General features: G+C 46.8%; 1 protein-coding gene across 1 annotated transcript; it reads right to left on the bottom strand.

Moving 5' to 3' along the window:
* Positions 1 to 85: 85 nt before the first annotated feature.
* tmem97 (transmembrane protein 97) lies at positions 86 to 14,978 on the bottom strand. The gene is made up of 3 exons (XM_078422439.1): positions 14,803 to 14,978; positions 10,455 to 10,599; positions 86 to 5,163 (listed from the first exon to the last, which is right to left on the bottom strand). The coding sequence occupies exons 1-3, from the start codon at positions 14,920 to 14,922 to the stop codon at positions 4,913 to 4,915; spliced, it is 516 nt and encodes a 171-aa protein (XP_078278565.1). The 5' UTR covers positions 14,923 to 14,978; the 3' UTR covers positions 86 to 4,912.
* Positions 14,979 to 17,538: the final 2,560 nt, after the last annotated feature.

Genomic DNA, 17,538 nt, shown 5'->3' with positions numbered 1-17,538 from the left:
AATGCTCATCAACCTTCATCTGGATGGACCTATTGCCTGCCAGACCAAGCCTCCCCCCCCCCACCCCTTATTGCCCATCTCCCCTCTATACACAGTCCTGATGGAGGGTCTTGATCCAAAACATCGACCACCTCCCCCTCCAAACAGATGCTGCTTGACCCGCTGAGTTTCTTCAGCACTATTTTTGCAGCTAGATCTGCCATCTCACAGCGCCAAAGACCCTGATTTGATCCTGACTTTCTGTGCTGTCTGTGTGAAGTTTACACGTTCTCCCTGTGACCACGTGGGTTTCCTCTGGGTGCTCTGGTTTCCTCCCACACCCGAAAGACGTGCGGGTTTGTAGGTTAATTGGCCTCCATAAATTGCCCCCAGTGTGTACAGAGTGGGTGGGAAAGTGGGATAACGTAGAACTAATATGTACGGGTTATCGATGGTCGGCATGAACTCGGTGGGCCGAAGGGCCTGTTTCCACGCCATATTTCTAAACTAAGCTGTTATTACAAGTTCAAGATTCAATTTATTGTCAATTGTCACAATTAAGGTACAGTGAAATTTGAGTGCACAAGTTCACAAGTTATAGGAGTAGAATTAGGCCATTCGGCCCATCGAGTCTACTCCGCCATTTAATCATGACTGATCTCCGCCTCCTGATTCCATTTTCCCGCCTTCTCCCCGTAACCCTTGACACCCGTTCTTCTTTAACACTGCACTTTCTAAGATGCTAACATAGAAAAATAGGAGCAGGAGTAGGCCATTCGGCCCTTCGACCCAGCACCTCCATTCAATATGATCATGGCTGATCATCAAAAATCAGTACCCCGTTCCTGCTTTTTCCCCAGATCCCTTGATTCCGTTAGCCCGAAGACCTATCTCTATCTCACTCTTGAAAACATCCAGTGAATTAAAGTTCAGTTTAGTCTAATATTTTGTTTTATTAGTTATTTCCTTAATTAACATTGTTACAGAAACTGTTACAACAGTAAAAATAATTATTCAAGGATGAAACACAAAATGTGTTCTCAATTAAGAAAAAGAAAATACAGTTACCAGTGCATTATTAGTAACAATGCAAAGTAAACAGCCATTTAGCAGGCCAAACAACTGTAGATACAAACATGAAATTTAAAGACCGTTCATTGTTCTATTGCTTAGTTACAGCAATATTTTTATCCTAACACTCTGCCGCTGGCATGCAATAAAAGCAAATGGAAAAGAAAATCCATACAATAATCCAGATGTTACAGGTGAGCACTGAATATTCTGAAGAGGAAGTTTAGGACAGAAGTCGGAATGTCTCTGTTTACAAGAGGACCTTACTATTCGGTCGTACTTGGCACAGGAACCATCGATGGTTGCTCGGGCAGATTGCCCTCAGAAGTGGTCTGACCAGTCATTCTGCACATGCATTTGAAAGAAGAAACAACGAACTGCTGATGCTGGTTTATGCCAAAGATATACACAGAGCGCTGGAATACTTCAGCGGGTCAGACAGCATCTCCGGAGAAAACGGGTGGGTGACAATTTGGGATTAGGACTGAAGTAGGGCTACCCAAAACATCACCCATCCTTTTTCTCCAGAGATGCTGCCTGACTCGCTGAATTACTCCAGCACATGTAAATTTGAGAAGTCGGCTCTCAACTCCATGCAGCTGGGCGCGATCTACGTCCTATTTGAATCCATGGGGCTTACACATTTTGCAAGAGTTGTCTCACTGCTAAATCAGATCAAATGTTATTGGTTTGATCAGCCTGATGAAACATAGAGCAGCATAACAGGGTGGCGCAGTGGTAGAGTTGCTGCCTTACAGGTCTTTCAGCGCCAGACACCTGGGTTCCATCCCGACTATGGGTGCTGCCTGTAGGGAGTTTGCACGTTCTCTACATGACCGTGTGGATTTTCTGCAAGAACTTCGATTTCCTCCCACGCTCCAAAGACGCACAGGTCAGTCGGTATAATTGGCTTGGTATACGTGCAAATTGTCCCTAGTGCGTGTAGGATAGTGTTAAGGTGCGGGGATCGCTGGTTGGTGTGGACTCGGTGGGCCAAAGGGGCCGTTTCCGCGCTGTATCTCTAAACTAAACCTAAAACTAAACATGAACCGGCCCTTCGGCCCACAATGTTTGTGCTGAACATGATGCCAAGATCAAATCTATCAGCACATGGTATGTAGCCCTCTATTCCCTGCATATCCATGTGCCAATCCAAAAGTCTCTTAAATGCCACTATTGTGTCTGCTCCACCACCACCCCCTATTGATAGTCTTGAATTATTTCTGTCATTAATTTATCAACATGGCCCCTGAGGTTTCACACTTACATAGTTCATGAAGTTAAACCATACATGTTCCATTCCTGTTTCAAAATAAAAGAGACACGAGGAGGGGGTGTTTGATGGATGATAAATGGGGATTAATGGAAAATAAATGGATTGGGACAAGTCTACTGACTTTGTCAGATCTCACTGTATCCAAGGTTTTTTTTTGCAATATATGCCTAGATGCTATTATGGAATCAGAATCAGCAATTGTTATTTTAATAGCAGAAAATACTGGTAAGACTCAGGCAGGTCAGGGAGAATTTGTGGACAGAGAAACAGGTAACATTTCAAGGAGGAAAGCCCTCATCAAAACCAGGAAAAGGAAATTCTAAGAAGTGGTTTTTATGTTGCGGGGAAGATGACAGGACAAAGAAAATATTTGTGATAGACCATGCCAAAGGGTTGACGTTCTAGGAGCAGAATTAGGCCATTCGGCCCATCACGTTTAATCATGGCTGATCCATCTTTCCCTCTCAACCCCATTCTCCTGCTTTCTCCCCATAACCACTGACCCCCCCCCCTACTAATCAAAAGTGATCTATAGAGAGTAATTATGTTTGTGTTATGTGTTGTTAATGGTGGGGCTGTGGATCTGACCAACATGTTGGACTGTATTGATGTGAGTTAATATCACAGATGCATAAACCACCACCAAAGTAGAAAGATTTCTCCCTCCAGCCTGACCTAATGTACACAGCCCACAGGGCGCCAGGGTGGTGCAGAGGTAGGGTTGCTGCCTTGCAGCGCCAGAGACCCGGGTTTGATCCTGACTACGGGCGCTGTCGGTATGGAGTTTGTACGTTCTCCCCGTGACCGCATGGGTTTTCTTCAAGTGCTCCAATTTCCTCCCACACTCCAAAGACGGCACGTTTGTAGGTTAATTGACTTTGATAAATTTGTCCCCAGTGTGTAGGATACACACTGTAGGAGTGTTAGTGGATTACTGGTCGGTGCAGACTCGGTGGGCTGAAGTGCCTGTATCTCTAAAATCTAAAGCCACCGTGCTGCTATCAGCAAGACATAACAGACCCACACATTAACACCACCCTCCACACTCGAGGGACGATTTACAATTATACCAAGCCAATTAGCCTACAAACTTGTAAGTCTTTGGAGTGTGGGAGGAAACCGGAGCACCTGGAGAAAACCCGCGCAGGTCATGGGGAGAATGTACAAACTCCATACAGACTAGCACAAGTCAGGATCGAACCTGGGTCTCTGGCGCTGTAAGGCAGCAACTCGACCCCTGTGCCACAACTGTTTTATAAGAAAATAACTGCAGATGCTGGTACAAATCGATTTATTCACAAAATGCTGGAGTAACTCAGCAGGTCAGGCAGCATCTCGGGAGAGAAGGAATGGGTGACGTTTCGGGTCGAGACCCTTCTTCAGACTGATGTCGGGGGTGGGACAAAGGAAGGATATAGGTGGAGACAGGAAGATAGAGGGAGATCTGGGAAGGAGGAGGGGAAGGGAGGGACAGAGGAGCTATCTGAAGTTGGAGAAGTCGACGTTCATACCACCGGGCCGCAAACTGCCCAGGCGAAATATGAGGTGCTGCTCCTCCAATTTCCGGCGGGCCTCACTATGGCACTGGAGGAGGCCCATGACAGAGAGGTCAGACTGGGAATGGGAGGGGGAGTTAAAGTGCTGGGCCACCGGGAGATCAGTTGCGTTAATGCGGACCGAGCGCAGGTGTTCAGCGAAGCGATCGCCGAGCCTGCGCTTGGTTTCGCCGATATAAATAAATTGACATCTAGAGCAGCGGATGCAATAGATGAGGTTGAAGGAGGTGCAGGTGAACCTCTGTCTCACCTGGAAAGACTGTTTGGGTCCACAACTGTTTTATCTCTCTTTCCCGGTTCTGATCAAGGGGCTCCAACCTGAAGCATTAATTCCATTTCTCTTTCCACAGATGCTGCCTGCCCTGCTGTGTGTTTCCAGGATTTTCTCTGTATTTTTCTAAATTTAACACTTCTTGCATCTGCGATCTATTTTCAAACCAGTTTACAATCGTGAGCTTTTGACCGGTTATATTAACTGAGAGCATTCCTATTAAAAAGGGACTACTCTTCCACAACAATGTATTTTTCATTTCAAGATAGCTTTATTTGTCATCCAAATTGGACGAAATTCAGTCACCCACAGTCCAACAATAAAAGCATTAAAATAGGCAGATTACACAATAAAGCATTAAAATAGGCAAATTACACTACCCCAAAAACACACAAAAAAATAAACATCCATCAAAGATTTATATCCCATCCCTTTCTGATGAATAATTCTAGTGTTAAATTGTTCTCACATTTTGTGTTGTTTAGTTTAGTTTGGAGATACAGCGCGGAAACAGGCCCTTCAGCCCACCGAGTCCACGTCGACCTGCGATTCCCACACATTAACACTACCCTTCACACACTAGGGACAATTTACATTTCTACCAAGCCAATTAGCCTGCAAACCTGTACGTCTTTGGCGTGAGGGAGGAAATCGGAGATCTCGGCAAAAAAGGTATTATTGTAGAATTAGAAAGTATTCATTCTCAGTATATCACTTGAAAAACGGGACACGAGTCTCTGAACGGCTAGGTGGAAAAAGTTATTTCCTCTTCTTTCCCTCATCGGAATTGTACCGTTTGCTGAAGAACATCGTTAGCAGAATCATAAGCGGGATGATTAAATAGGGAATGTAAATAGCTACCAGGGTCAAACGTTCTGACAGGGTGTTTGGTCCCGGATACGTAGACTTTGAGAAATCGTTAAACAGAATGTGCCCGAGGATGGAGACAACTGTTGTAGCCACGTGTGTGGAGTACAATATGGCCGGCATCCTTATCCAGGAACAGCTCCCTGCAGACAAACAGGCAAGACGGAGCATCGGTTACAAATGGTGTCTCTCTCTGCTGAGTATTTCATGACTGCTCCAGACAATAACGTAAAAATGATAAAAACAAAGCACATTTACCAAAGGATGTAGAAAGGAACTGCAGATGCTGGTATATGACAAAGTGCTGGAGTAACTCAATGAGTCAGGCATCATCTCTGGAGAAAAAGGATGGGTGACCTTTCGGGTCATGACGTTTCCGATTGTGACCCTTCTTCAGTCCCACCCGAAACATCACCTGCCCTTTTTCTCCAACGATGCTGAGTTACTCCAGCACTTTGTGTCTATCTTTGACATTTACCGAAGATGTGGTGCATTAATTCTCTTTCATCCAAGATTGTAATTAACTTTAGAGACTGGCTGGAAGGTAGGTTAAGTACCTTTTACGTACACTATTACCCACAAGCTGCATGTGATTTTAGTGTGCACGTTCTGGATTCACTGAAGGAAGCCCTAAACTCGAAGGGAAAAAATAATTTGCTTATCTATGGCATCTTTCATAGAACAAGCAGCAGTACAGCACAGGCCCTTCGGCCCACGATGTCTGTGCTGCACATGAAGCCCAGGCCAACTCTTATCTGCCTGCACATAATCCACATCCCTCCATTCCCCGCATATCCACGTGCCTATCCAAAAGTCTCTTAATTGCCACTATCATTTCTGCCTCCACCACCACTGCCAGCAGCCCGTTTCAGAATCTCATCACCCTCTAAGTCAAAAACTTGCCCCACACATCTCCTTTAAACTTTGCCCCTCTCACCTTTAAGCCACGTGCTCCAATATTTGATATTTCTTCCCTGGGTAAAAAGGTTCTGACTCTATCTTTGCTTCTCAAAATTTTATCGACTTCTATCAGGTCTCCCCGCAACCTCCAGAGAAAGCAACCCAAGTCCTTCCAACTTCTTCTTGTGGCTAATACTCCATACTCAAGACATCATTCTGGTCAACCTCCACTGCACCCTTTCCAAAGTCTCCACATCCTTCCTGTAATGGACTGACCAGAACTTTCAGAAGACAGACACAAAAAGCTGGAGTAACTCAGCGGGACAGGCAGCATCTCTGGACAATAGACAATAGGTGCAGGAGTAGGCCATTCAGCCCTTCGAGCCAGCACCGCTGGAATGGAATGGAATGGAATGGAATGGAATGGAATGGGTGACGTTTCGGGTCGAGACCCTTCTTCATGTCCATTTAAGATCTCAATGCGCTTCGGAGATTCTGTAATACCTATTACATCGTCACAAGGGAACATATCAGCTATTTATTTTGCACAGCAAGTCCCTACAAATGGGAGGGGATTATAATATTTGACGGTGTTGGGAGGAATGAATATAGGCAATGAGATGGTGGTTAATTGCTGTGATGTTCTTTGTTTGAATACCACAGGACTTTTAAGGCATCGGGTTAGGGCTTCAATTCATAAGATCATAAGTGATAGGAGCAGAATTAGGCCATTCGGCCCATCATGTCTACTCCGCCATTCAATCATGGCTGGTCTATCTCTCGTTCCTAACCCCATTCTCCAGCCTTCACCCCATAAGCTACTAATCAAGAATCTATCTATCTCTGCCTTAAATATATCCACTGACTTTGCCTCCACCCCCTTCTGTGGCAAAGAATTCCACAGATTCACCACCCTCTGACTAAAGAAATTCCTCCTCATCTCCTTCCTAAAAGAACGTCCTTTAATTCTGAGGCTATGACCTCTAGTCCTGGACTCTTCCCACTAGTGGAAAAATCCTCTCCACATCCACTCCATCCGAGCCTTTCACTATTCTGTACGTTTCAATGAGGTCCCCCCTCAGTTGAATTAATAAGGGAAGTACCTCAGGCAGTGTAGCACTCCACTCCATGCTCGTGTGTAGTGCAACTTGAAACCACAAAGTATTGATCGGGAGGCGTGTGGCCAACTCTGGTATGACCGATGATGCACACAAAGTGCTGGAGTAACTCAGTGGGTCAGGCAGCATCTCTGGAGAAAAGGAACAGGTGACGTTTTGGTTCGGAACCCTTCTTCAGACCTGATATGACTGATACAGCCAATATTGGGAAGAATACGTCTCATCTGCGCTCATTATGGTAACGTTTGTATTGCAAGGAGGAAAATGCAGAGGAAATTAAAATATTTCCACGTTTAGTATTTTCCATCTTTTGAACACCAGGGTTCCCAAAACAATTGTGAAAGGCAGGTACGATATATCTTTGAGGGTGAAGGCCAATTAACTTATAAAGTGCAATTCACCCCGAGCAGGAATAAATTGTGTCTTTCACAGTTTACTATTTATAAACCACTGTATGATTAAATCACACAGGTGTGAAACCATACCAATGGGAGGGTTCGTAGTCATCATTATTATCTTGCAGTACCTGTTGCAAATGATTTTACAGTCCCAGGAATCAAACAGTGTATCTTAAGAGCCTTAAGTAAAATATTTTCTCTCCTCTATACTTCCTGTCACAAATCTATTAAAAGATTCAATTGTCACAATAGATGAAAAATGCAAGGTGCTGCACAAAGCTCGGGATTCGGTCATCAAAGATGACTCAGCCCGATGTACCTTCTCTACCACTCCCTCCTAGGCACACTGAGTCACCAACTGCAGGCGAGAGGAACATACAGACAATGCTTTGAGCAGCCCTGGGACAAATGCCGAAGAAAAGGTTTGATCCTCTCCATTAAGTGGTGGTGGCTCATAATGGAGAGAGACATTAGTGGCGGCACGGTGGTGCAGCGGTAGAGTTGCTGCCTTACAGCGAATGCCGACTAGGGGTGGTGTCCGTACGGAGTTGGTACGTTCTCCCCGTGTCCTGTGTGGGTTTTCTCCAAGATCTTCGGTTTCCCCCCACATTCCAAAGAGTACAGGTTTGTAGGTTAATTGGCTTGGTAAATGTAAAAAATTGTCCCTAGTGGGTGTAGGATAGTGTTAATGTGTGGGAATCGCTGGGCGGCCCGGACCCAGTGGGCCGAAGGGCCCGTTTCTGCGCTGTATCTCTAAACTAAACTAAACCTGGGTTCAACTACAGGTGCTGTCTGGTACGTAGTTTGTACATTCTCCCTGTAACCATGTGGCTTTTTCCCAGCTGTTCCGGTTTCCTTAATTGGCTTTGGTAAAATTGTAAATTGTCCCTCGTGTGTAGGATAGTGCTAGTGTTCGGGGTGATCGCTGGTCGGCGTGGACTCGATGGGCCGAAGGGCCTGTTTCCGTGCTGATTATGATTTTATTAGGAAACACAGGGAAATTAAAGATTATGGGGAACCGGCACAGGAGTTGAGGCCAGCAGAGATCAGCCATGAATACATGGAACGGTGGGACAGGATTGTGGGCCTGCCACCTTTACTCCTCCACCTATCTTGTCGAGTTCTTGTGCAATGAGCGATTGAGAAACTTTCACTGGAGAGTGGATACTTGAATATTTGTACAGGTCTCAGAGGTTATGGAGAGAAGGCAGGAGAATGGGGTTAGGAGGGAGAGATAGATCAGCCACGATTGAATGGCGGAGTAGACTTGATGGGCCGAATGGCCTAATTCTACTCCTATCACCTATGACCTTATGGTGGTGGAGGGGAGAAATAAAAAAGTGTTCCAAATTATTAAAGAGATGGAGACAGTAAATAGCTCAACAGTTTCCATTCTTAAGTCACAGGCCAATGTCAAGAAACTGTGCAGCTTGGGAGGGAGGGAGGGAGGGAGGGAGGGAGGGAGATATTTGAATTTTAATTACACAACATTTGACTTTGAATTAAAAAGACACAAAGTGCTGGAGTAACTCAGCGGGTCAGGCAGCATCTCTGGAGACACTTCTTCAAACCGCAGTCTGAAGAAGGGTCCAGACCCATCATGTCACCTATCCATGTTCTCCAGAGATGCTGGCTGATCCGCTGAGTTACTCCAGCACTTTGTGTCTTTTTTTGTTAACCTGCAACTGCAGTTTCTTCATTTGATGATGCACTATATTCAAGTAAATAGCACTTTGCTACACCCGATTTATACTTTTACTCAAACTGATCAAAACATTTGTATAATAAAAAGCCAATGAGAAAAGTGTGGACACGCGCATGATATGATCGCAAATGCACCTATGACATGTACACAGAGCTTGTACCAAATATAAATTCCACATATCAATGAAAACGCATCAGAAACAGCCGTTGAAGACATGGATTGGATTATATTCTCTTGCTGAATTCTGCCACCATAACGTGAAAAACAGAACCCAATTCTCTCCCTTTTTCAACTTAATTATACCAAAAAAGTGTTGGCATGATTAAGGTTGGAAGTCTTTTTTATCGTGTGAAGCCCCAAGTTTAAAAGAGGTGATGAACCAGTGTACGATTTTAAAGAGACTTTCAATGATGAAATGTGTTCAATTTTGTCTTCAAAACAAGGCCATAAGCCTGGCAGCTGTGTGACGCCATCATTCAGATGACTCCTAAATTGGGAGATAATAGTCGGGATATGAGACTCAGAATCAAGGTAACTGGTGTGGCTTTTAACAGTAGGATCAAAGTGTTCGATATATTGGAAGCTTTTGAATTGGTATATGCAGTATATGCATGTGTGTGTATGTACGTATGCATGCAAGTAAAGAAATATGTAGAGAGAGAACTTGTGTGTGTGCGTATATATATACATACATACACATACATGTATATACACATACATGTGTGTATATATATATACACACACACAAAGTTCTCTCTCCACATATATGCACACACATATATATATATATATATACACACACGTGTATGGACACATACGTGTGTATATATAAAAGATAGACACAAAATTCTGGAGTAACTTCTTCAGACGCATTGAAACGTATTGAGATCTTAAATGGACATGAAGAAGGGTCTCGACCCGAAATGTTACCCACTCCTTCTCTCCAGAGATGCTGCCTGTCCCCCTGAGTTACTTCAGCATTTTGTGTCTATCTTTGGCTTAAACCAGCATCTGCAGTTCCTTCATGCATATGTGCGTGTATATATACACATGTGTGTGTACACATATACGCGCACACACACACACACACACACACAAACAAGCAAATATATAGATAAACAAACAATAATAGTGCAAAGTCAAAAATAATGTCCCCGAGTCCATGTAGTTTGGAGCCAAACATAAAAGGAAGTTCATTGCATTAAACAAAAATCAATATGAGTACAGAACGAAACAAAAGCCCAAAGTCCCCAGTGCTAAAAAACCAGACGGGGTGGACAAAGGAATAAGACAGATATAAACACTGCACTGACCTTTGTAGAAAGCATAGGCGGCAACAGGGAAGAAAGGCATCTGCAGCAACACTTCACACAGAATGAATACACTGAACCATGGTGGTGGATCCAACAGCATTGGGTCTTTGAACCGAGCTGAATACCCATCTAGTAAACGTTGCAGCTGAAGAAGGAAACGTGGTGTTTGAAGATAGATGAAACATTTGCGGAGGTTTCTTCAACCTCAGGTCAAGGTTCCCCCAACGCTTGCCTGAGCCAGAGTCAATATTTTGCAGGGACAAACCAAAGTTCAGCAACCCTTCCTGCCCCACTCTCCTATTACTGTCAGATAAGGCAGCAAAGGGACACTGACTCGCAGCTACAGATTCCCATGATCTGGTTTGATCGCTCACCAGGGCTTAGAGATCCTGTTGCAAGGAACTGCGGATGCTGGTTTACACAGAAGATGGAACACAAAATGCTGGAGTAACACAGCGGGACAGGCAGCATCTCTGGAGGGAAGGAATTGGTGACGTTTCGGGTCGAGACCCTTCTTCACACTGAAGGGTCTCAACCTATTCCTTCTCTCCGGAGATGCAACCAGTCCTGCTGAGATCCACCAGCATTTCGTGTTGTATCTTGGGTTTGAAGATCATCAGAATGACACCAGGTTGGATTGCTCACCGCTGTGAAATGTTGTTGATGAGGTTCCCCCCAGCGCTGTGTCTTTGAGTGTAACAGGGCGTTCTCACGGTATAACCTGCATGTTGGGACTTGCTTGGAGACAGTGAGGTGTGAGTATGCTGGAGTTTTAGACATCAGACAGAGAGAGGGCAGCTTGTGGAGCTGCCGCCTCACAGTGCCAGAGACCCGGGTTCCATTCCAACCTTGGGTGCTGTCTATGTGGAGTCTATGTGGAGTTTGCACGTTCTCCCTGTGACTACGCGTGCTCTGGTTTTAGATTTTTAAAAAAAATTAGAGATACAGCGCAGAAACAGGCCCTTCGGCCCACCGGGTCCGCGCCGCCCAGCGATCCCCGCACACTAACACTATCCTACACCCACTAGGGACAATTTTTACATTTGCCCAGTCAATTAACCTACATACCTGTACGTCTTTGGAGTGTGGGAGGAAACCGAAGATCTCGGAGAAAACCCACGCAGGTCACGGGGAGAACGTACAAACTCCGTACAGACGGCGCCCGTAGTCAGGATCGAACCTGAGTCTCCGGCGCTGCATTCGCTGTAAGGCAGCAACTCTACCTCTGCGCCACCGTGCCGCCCTTTCCTCCCACATCCCAAAGACGGGCAGGTTTGCAGGTTAATTAGCCTCTGTAAATTGCCCGTGATGTGTAGGGAGTGGATGAGAAAGTGGCATAACATAGAACTAGTGTGAACGGGTCGGTGTGCACTCGGTGGGCCAACCGGCAAGTTTCCTTGTTGTATCTCTAAACAAAACCAAAGACCAAACATTCTGCATTTGCAGTTTTGAATGCTTATTTAGACACAGAAGGAAGGCAAAATAAATTATCCAGTCATAGTAAAAGTGTGGCCATTAAATGCTATTTTCATTTTCACAATGGACTATATCCTACAAGTGCCCACTTCAGGTTGTGCTTAGATCTAGGATTATTATGATTGTCATGTATACTGGGACAGTGAAAAGTTTGTTTTGCATGCTGTCTAATCAAATTAGATAATACCATGCATCAATTCAATCAAACTCAAGTACAATATGGAGAGCAAAGGTGAAGATGCAGAATATAGTTCTCAGTATTGGAGCACACCAGTTTAGTTTAGTTTAGTTTAGAGATACAGCACGGAAACAGCCTCAGAATTAAAGGACGTTGCTTTAGGAAGGAGATGAGGAGGAGTTTCATTAGATAGGACCCCCCCTTCCTCTTTTCCAGATTTCTTTCCCCTTCCCACTACAATTAGTCTGAAGAATGGTCTCGACCCGAAACGTCACTTATCCACGTTCTCCAGAGATGCTGCCTGGCCCGCTGAGTTACTCCAGCACTTTTTGTCTGTTTTTCATATGTATCTTCACAGTACAAAACCAGTCCAATAGTTTTGAATGGTGGTGAATCTGTGCAATTCATTGCCACAGACGGCTGATGAGGCCAAGTCAATGGACATTTTTAAGGCAGAGATAGATAGATTCGTGATTAGTATGGGTGTTGGGGATTTGGGGGAGAAGGCAGGAGAATGGGGTTGAGAGAGAAAAATAGATCAGCCATAATTGAATGGCGGAGTAGACTTGATGGGCCGAATGGCCTAATTCTGCTCTGATCACTTATGAACTTATGAGTCCATGCCAACCAGCGATCACCTGGTACACTAGCACTGTCCTATACACCAGGGAGAATTTACTATTTTTACCAAAGCCAATTGACCTACAAACCTGCACATCTTTGGATTATGGGAGCAAACAGGAGCACCCAGAGAAACCCCACGCGGTTACAGGGAGTATGTACAAACCCCACGCGGTTACAGGGAGTATGTACAAACCCCATGCGGTTACAGGGAGTATGTACAAACCCCACGCGGTTACAGGGAGTATGTACAAACCCCACGCGGTTACAGGGAGTATGTACAAACCCCACGCGGTTACAGGGAGTATGTACAAACCCCACGCGGTTACAGGGAGTATGTACAAACCCCACGCGGTTACAGGGAGTATGTACAAACCCCACGCGGTTACAAGGAGTATGTACAAACTCCGTACAGACAGGAACCCGTACTCAGGATTGAACTCAGGTCTATGGCTCTGTAAGGCAGCAACTCTACCGCTGCGCCACCGCGCCTCCCTAGACAAAGTCCAATATCTGCAATGGGGTAGAGGTGAATCGGACAGTACCCTAGCTTATGGAAGGACCGTTCAGAAGTCCTATAACAGAGGGGAGGGTATATACTGGTGGCAAATTGATAGGACCTCCCCTTCCCCTTTTCCAGATTTATTTCCCCTTCCCACTACAATTAATCTGAAGAATGGTCTCGACCCAAAACGTCACTTATCCACGTTCTCCAGAGATGCTGCCTGACCTGCTGAGTTACTCCAGCACTTTTTGCTTGTTTGTCATACGTATCTTCACAGTACAAAACCAGTCCAATAGTTTTGAACCAACGCTGTTCAAAGAAGGCCAGAGAAGTGCAGATGCACGTAATGGATACTTGTTCAAGGGATCCATTCAATAGAAACTAGTTAATGGACCTGCAATAGTGGGAGTACTGTAAAGATTCACCAGACCCGGTACTTGAATGTGGGTTTTTTATTTAGGAGGAAAGGTTGAGTAAACGAGGACAGCATTCTCTGGATATTAGAAGAACCAAATGGATTCACAGCCAATGCTATCCCCTGGCTGAGGAAGCTGGAACCAGGAGACTCATTCCCAGAATCCAGTCAAGCAGGGATGGCTAGAATGGAAAAACTGGGCTTATATTCACTGGAATTTAGAAGGATGAGAGGGGATCTTATAAGAAACATAACATTCGTAAAGGATTGGACAGGCTAGATGGGGGGGGAGGGGGAGAGAGGGGGGGAGGGGGAGAGAGGGAGGAGGAGGGGAGAGAGGGGGGGGGGGAGACTGAGGAGGGAGGGGAGAGAGAGGGAGGGGGGAGACTGAGGGGGAGGGGGAGAGGGAGGGAGGGAGGGGGGGACTGAGGGGGGAGGGGAGACTTAGGGGGAGGGGGAGAGAGGGGGGAGAGGAAGAGAGGGGGAGAGGGAGAGGAGGCGGGTGGGGGGGAGGAGGAGAGAGGGAGGGGGAGGGGGAAAGAAGGATAGGGAGGGAGGGGGAGAGGGAGGGAGGGAGAGGGAAGGGAGGGACGAAGGGAGGGAGGGACGAAGGGAGGGAGGGAAGGGGTGGGAGAGGGGAGGAAGGAGTGGGAGGGAGAGGGAAAGGAGGGAGAGAGAGCAGGGACCGGGAGAGGGAGGGAGGGAAGGAGGGAAGGAGATGGAGAGCAGGGACCGGGAGAGGGGGGGAGGGAAGGGAAGAGGGGAGGGGGGGAAGGAGTGGGAGGGAAAGAGTGGGAGAGGGAGGGAAGGAAGGGAAGAGGGAAGGAAGGAGTGGGAGGGAGGGAAGGAAGGGAAGATGGGAGGAGGGAGTGGGAGGGATGGAAGGGAAGAGGGGAGGGAGAGGGGGGAGGGAGGGAGGGAGGAGGGAGAGCAGGGACCAGGAGAGGGAGGGGGAGGGAGGGAGGGAAGAGGGTGGGGAGAGAGAGGGAGGGAAGGAAGGGAGGGGGAGAGGGAAGGAAGGGAGGGAGGGAGGGGAGGAAGGGAGGGGGAGAGAGAAGGAAGGGAAGAGGGGAAGGAGGGAGGGAGAGAAGGAAGGGAGGGAGAGGGAGAGGGAGAGTAGGGACCGGGAGCCCAGCGCGGAGCAGCCACTCACCGCGGCAGGGTAGACGGTGCGGGGCAGCAGCGCCTGCATGTCGACAGCCAGTGTGATGGGGATGTGGCTGATGAAGTAGAAGGTGAAGATGTAGTCGAGCAGCCGGCCGGGCTCGGCCATGGCAGGGCAGGGAAGGGAAGGGAGGCAGGGAGGGAGCGGGGCCGGGGACAAGGCACTGTGGGCGGGCCAGGCAGACAGGCAGAGAGGGAGGGAGGGAGAGAGGGAGGGAGGGAGGGAGGGAGGGAGGGAGGAGTAGCCAACGTTTCAGTTTTGATGGTCGGATGTTAATTCAGGGGCTAAATGTCCACACATCCAACAGGCAGCTCAGCAAATGGAAGGAACTGCAGGTGCTGGTTTACACTGAAGAAAGACACAAAGTGCTGGAGTGACTCAGGGGGACAGGCAGCATCTGGTAGAAGATGGTCAGGGATGGAGACCCTTGTTCAGACTGAGATGTTGGTCCATAAACAGCACTCCAGCACTTTGGGGTCTTGGTTGGTGGACCAGCATCTCAGTTTGGGGAAGAGTGTCTATCTGAAACATCACCCATCCCTTCTCTCCAGGGAGCATCTCTGGAGAACATGGACAGGGACGTTTTTGGGTTGGGATCCTTCCTCAGACTGATTTTAAGGGGGTTGGGGGGGGGGGGGGAGAAAGGTGGAAGATATGGTGGGACGGGACAAAGCCTGCATCCATCTATTACTTGTGTAGGAAGGAACTGCAGATGCTGGTTTATACCAAAGAGAGACACAAAGTGCTGGAGTAACTCAGCGGGTCAGGCAGCATCTCTGGAGAAAAAGGATGGGTGACGTTTCGGTCGCGACTCGAGACCCTTCTTCAGACCCCAGCCCTGCATATCCATGTGCCCCGAAGAAGGGTTCAGTCTGAAGAAGGGTTCCGACCTGCAACGTCACCCGTCTATGTTCTCCAGAGATGCTGCCTGACCCGCTGAGAGATACTCCAGCACTTTGAGTCCATCTATTACTGGCCAGGCTTTGTCATTTTTCCACTCCCCTTCCTCCCTTCCCAAACATGTGGCATCACTTCAGGTAGAAGCGATGTACCACCATCAACCCACCCTCAAGACTACTGACATCGTGTCATGTCAAACCTCTATCCCCGGAGCCACTTTAACCAAATCATTCGCACTCACATCCCATTTATAGTTAGTGTAAGAAAATAACTGCAGATGCTGGTACAAATCGAAGGTATTTATTCACAAAATGCTGGAGTAACTCAGCAGGTCAGGCAGCATCTCAGGAGAGAAGGAATGGGTGACGTTTCGGGTCGAGACCCTTCTTCAGTCTGAAACGTCGCCCATTCCTTCTCTCCTGAGATGCTGCCTGACCTGCTGAGTTACTCCAGAATTTTGTGAACAAATACCTCCCATTTATAGTTAAGTTACTGTACATCGAGTTGCAGATGCAATCAAATCACTTTGGTTAAACCCTTAAAAATAGTGTGTGGTGTGTGTGTGTGTATATGTATAAAATGTATGTGTATATATAATGTATATATATATATATATATATATATATATATATATATATATATATGTATATAGTATATGTATATATGTTTTTATACATACATTATATATGTATGTAAGTGTGTGTGCGTGTGTATACACAATTAACTTATTTGTATACACTGGAATTTAGAAGGATGAGAGGGGATCTCAGTCAGAGAGTTGTGAATCTGTGGAATTCTTTGCCTCAGAAGGCAGTGGAGGCCAATTCTCTGAATGCATTCAAGAGAGAGCTAGATAGAGCTCTTAAGGATAGCGGAGTCAGGGGTTATGGGGAGAAGGCAGGAACGGGGTACTGATTGAGAATGATCAGCCATGATCACATTGAATGGCGGTGCTGGCTCGAAGGGCCGAATGGCCTCCTCCTGCACCTATTGTCTATTGTCTATTGTCTAATTTTGTTTTCGTTTAGTTTAGAGATACAGCGCGGAAACAGGCCCTTCGGCCCACTGAGTCCGCACCGACCAGTGATCCCCGCACATTAACATCGTCCTACACACACTGGGGACAGTTTACATTTATATCAAGCCAAATAACCTACAAACCTGGACGCCTTTGAAATGTGCGAGGAAACTGAAGATCTCGGAGAAACCCCACGCAGGTCACTGGGAGAACGTACAAACTCCGGACAGACAGCACCCGTAGTCAGGATCGAACCTGGGCCTCTGGCGCTGTGAGGCAGCAGTTCTAACGGCGCGCCACCGAGCTGCCATTATTATATTGTTTACAGAGAACTATGTTTACATATCCTGTTGGGCTGCTACAAGTAAGAATTTCATTGTTCTATTTGGGACATCTGCCAATAAAACACTTGAAGTTACGCAATCAGTTATCCCCGGCGGCACGGTGGCGCAGCGGTAGAGTTGCTGCCTTACAGCGAATGCAGCGCCGGAGACTCAGGTTCGATCCTGACTACGGGTGCCGTCTGTACGGAGTTTGTACGTTCTCCCCGTGACCTGCGTGGGTTTCTCCGAGATCTTCGGTTTCCTCCCACACTCCAAAGACCTACAGGTTTGTAGGTTAATTGGCTGGGCAAATGTAAAAATTGTCCCTAGTGTGTGTAGGACGATGTTAATGTGTGGGGATCGCTGGGCGGCGCGGACCCGGTGGGCCGAAGGGCCTGTTTCTGCGCTGTATCTCTAAAAACAAATCCCCCACCTCCCTGACCTTGGCATGCCTGGGGTTTAAAAACCATCAGAATTACCGCT

Source organism: Rhinoraja longicauda, chromosome 26, assembly GCF_053455715.1.
Source record: "Rhinoraja longicauda isolate Sanriku21f chromosome 26, sRhiLon1.1, whole genome shotgun sequence".
NCBI lineage: Eukaryota > Metazoa > Chordata > Chondrichthyes > Rajiformes > Arhynchobatidae > Rhinoraja > Rhinoraja longicauda.
The sequence above is the reverse complement of the archived record's forward strand: the minus strand, read 5'-3'. Positions and strand labels throughout refer to the sequence as shown.

Excerpts from the sequence above, each read along its gene's own strand:
- tmem97 (XM_078422439.1), bottom strand. The coding sequence starts at position 14,922 with ATGGCCGAGCCCGGCCGGCTGCTCGACTACATCTTCACCTTCTACTTC. Across the intron at positions 10,600-14,802 it reads GCACCGTCTACCCTGCCGCG|CTGCAACGTTTACTAGATGG; the intron begins GTGAGTGGCTGC and ends TTCCTTCTTCAG. Across the intron at positions 5,164-10,454 it reads CGCCTATGCTTTCTACAAAG|GGAGCTGTTCCTGGATAAGG; the intron begins GTCAGTGCAGTG and ends GTTTGTCTGCAG.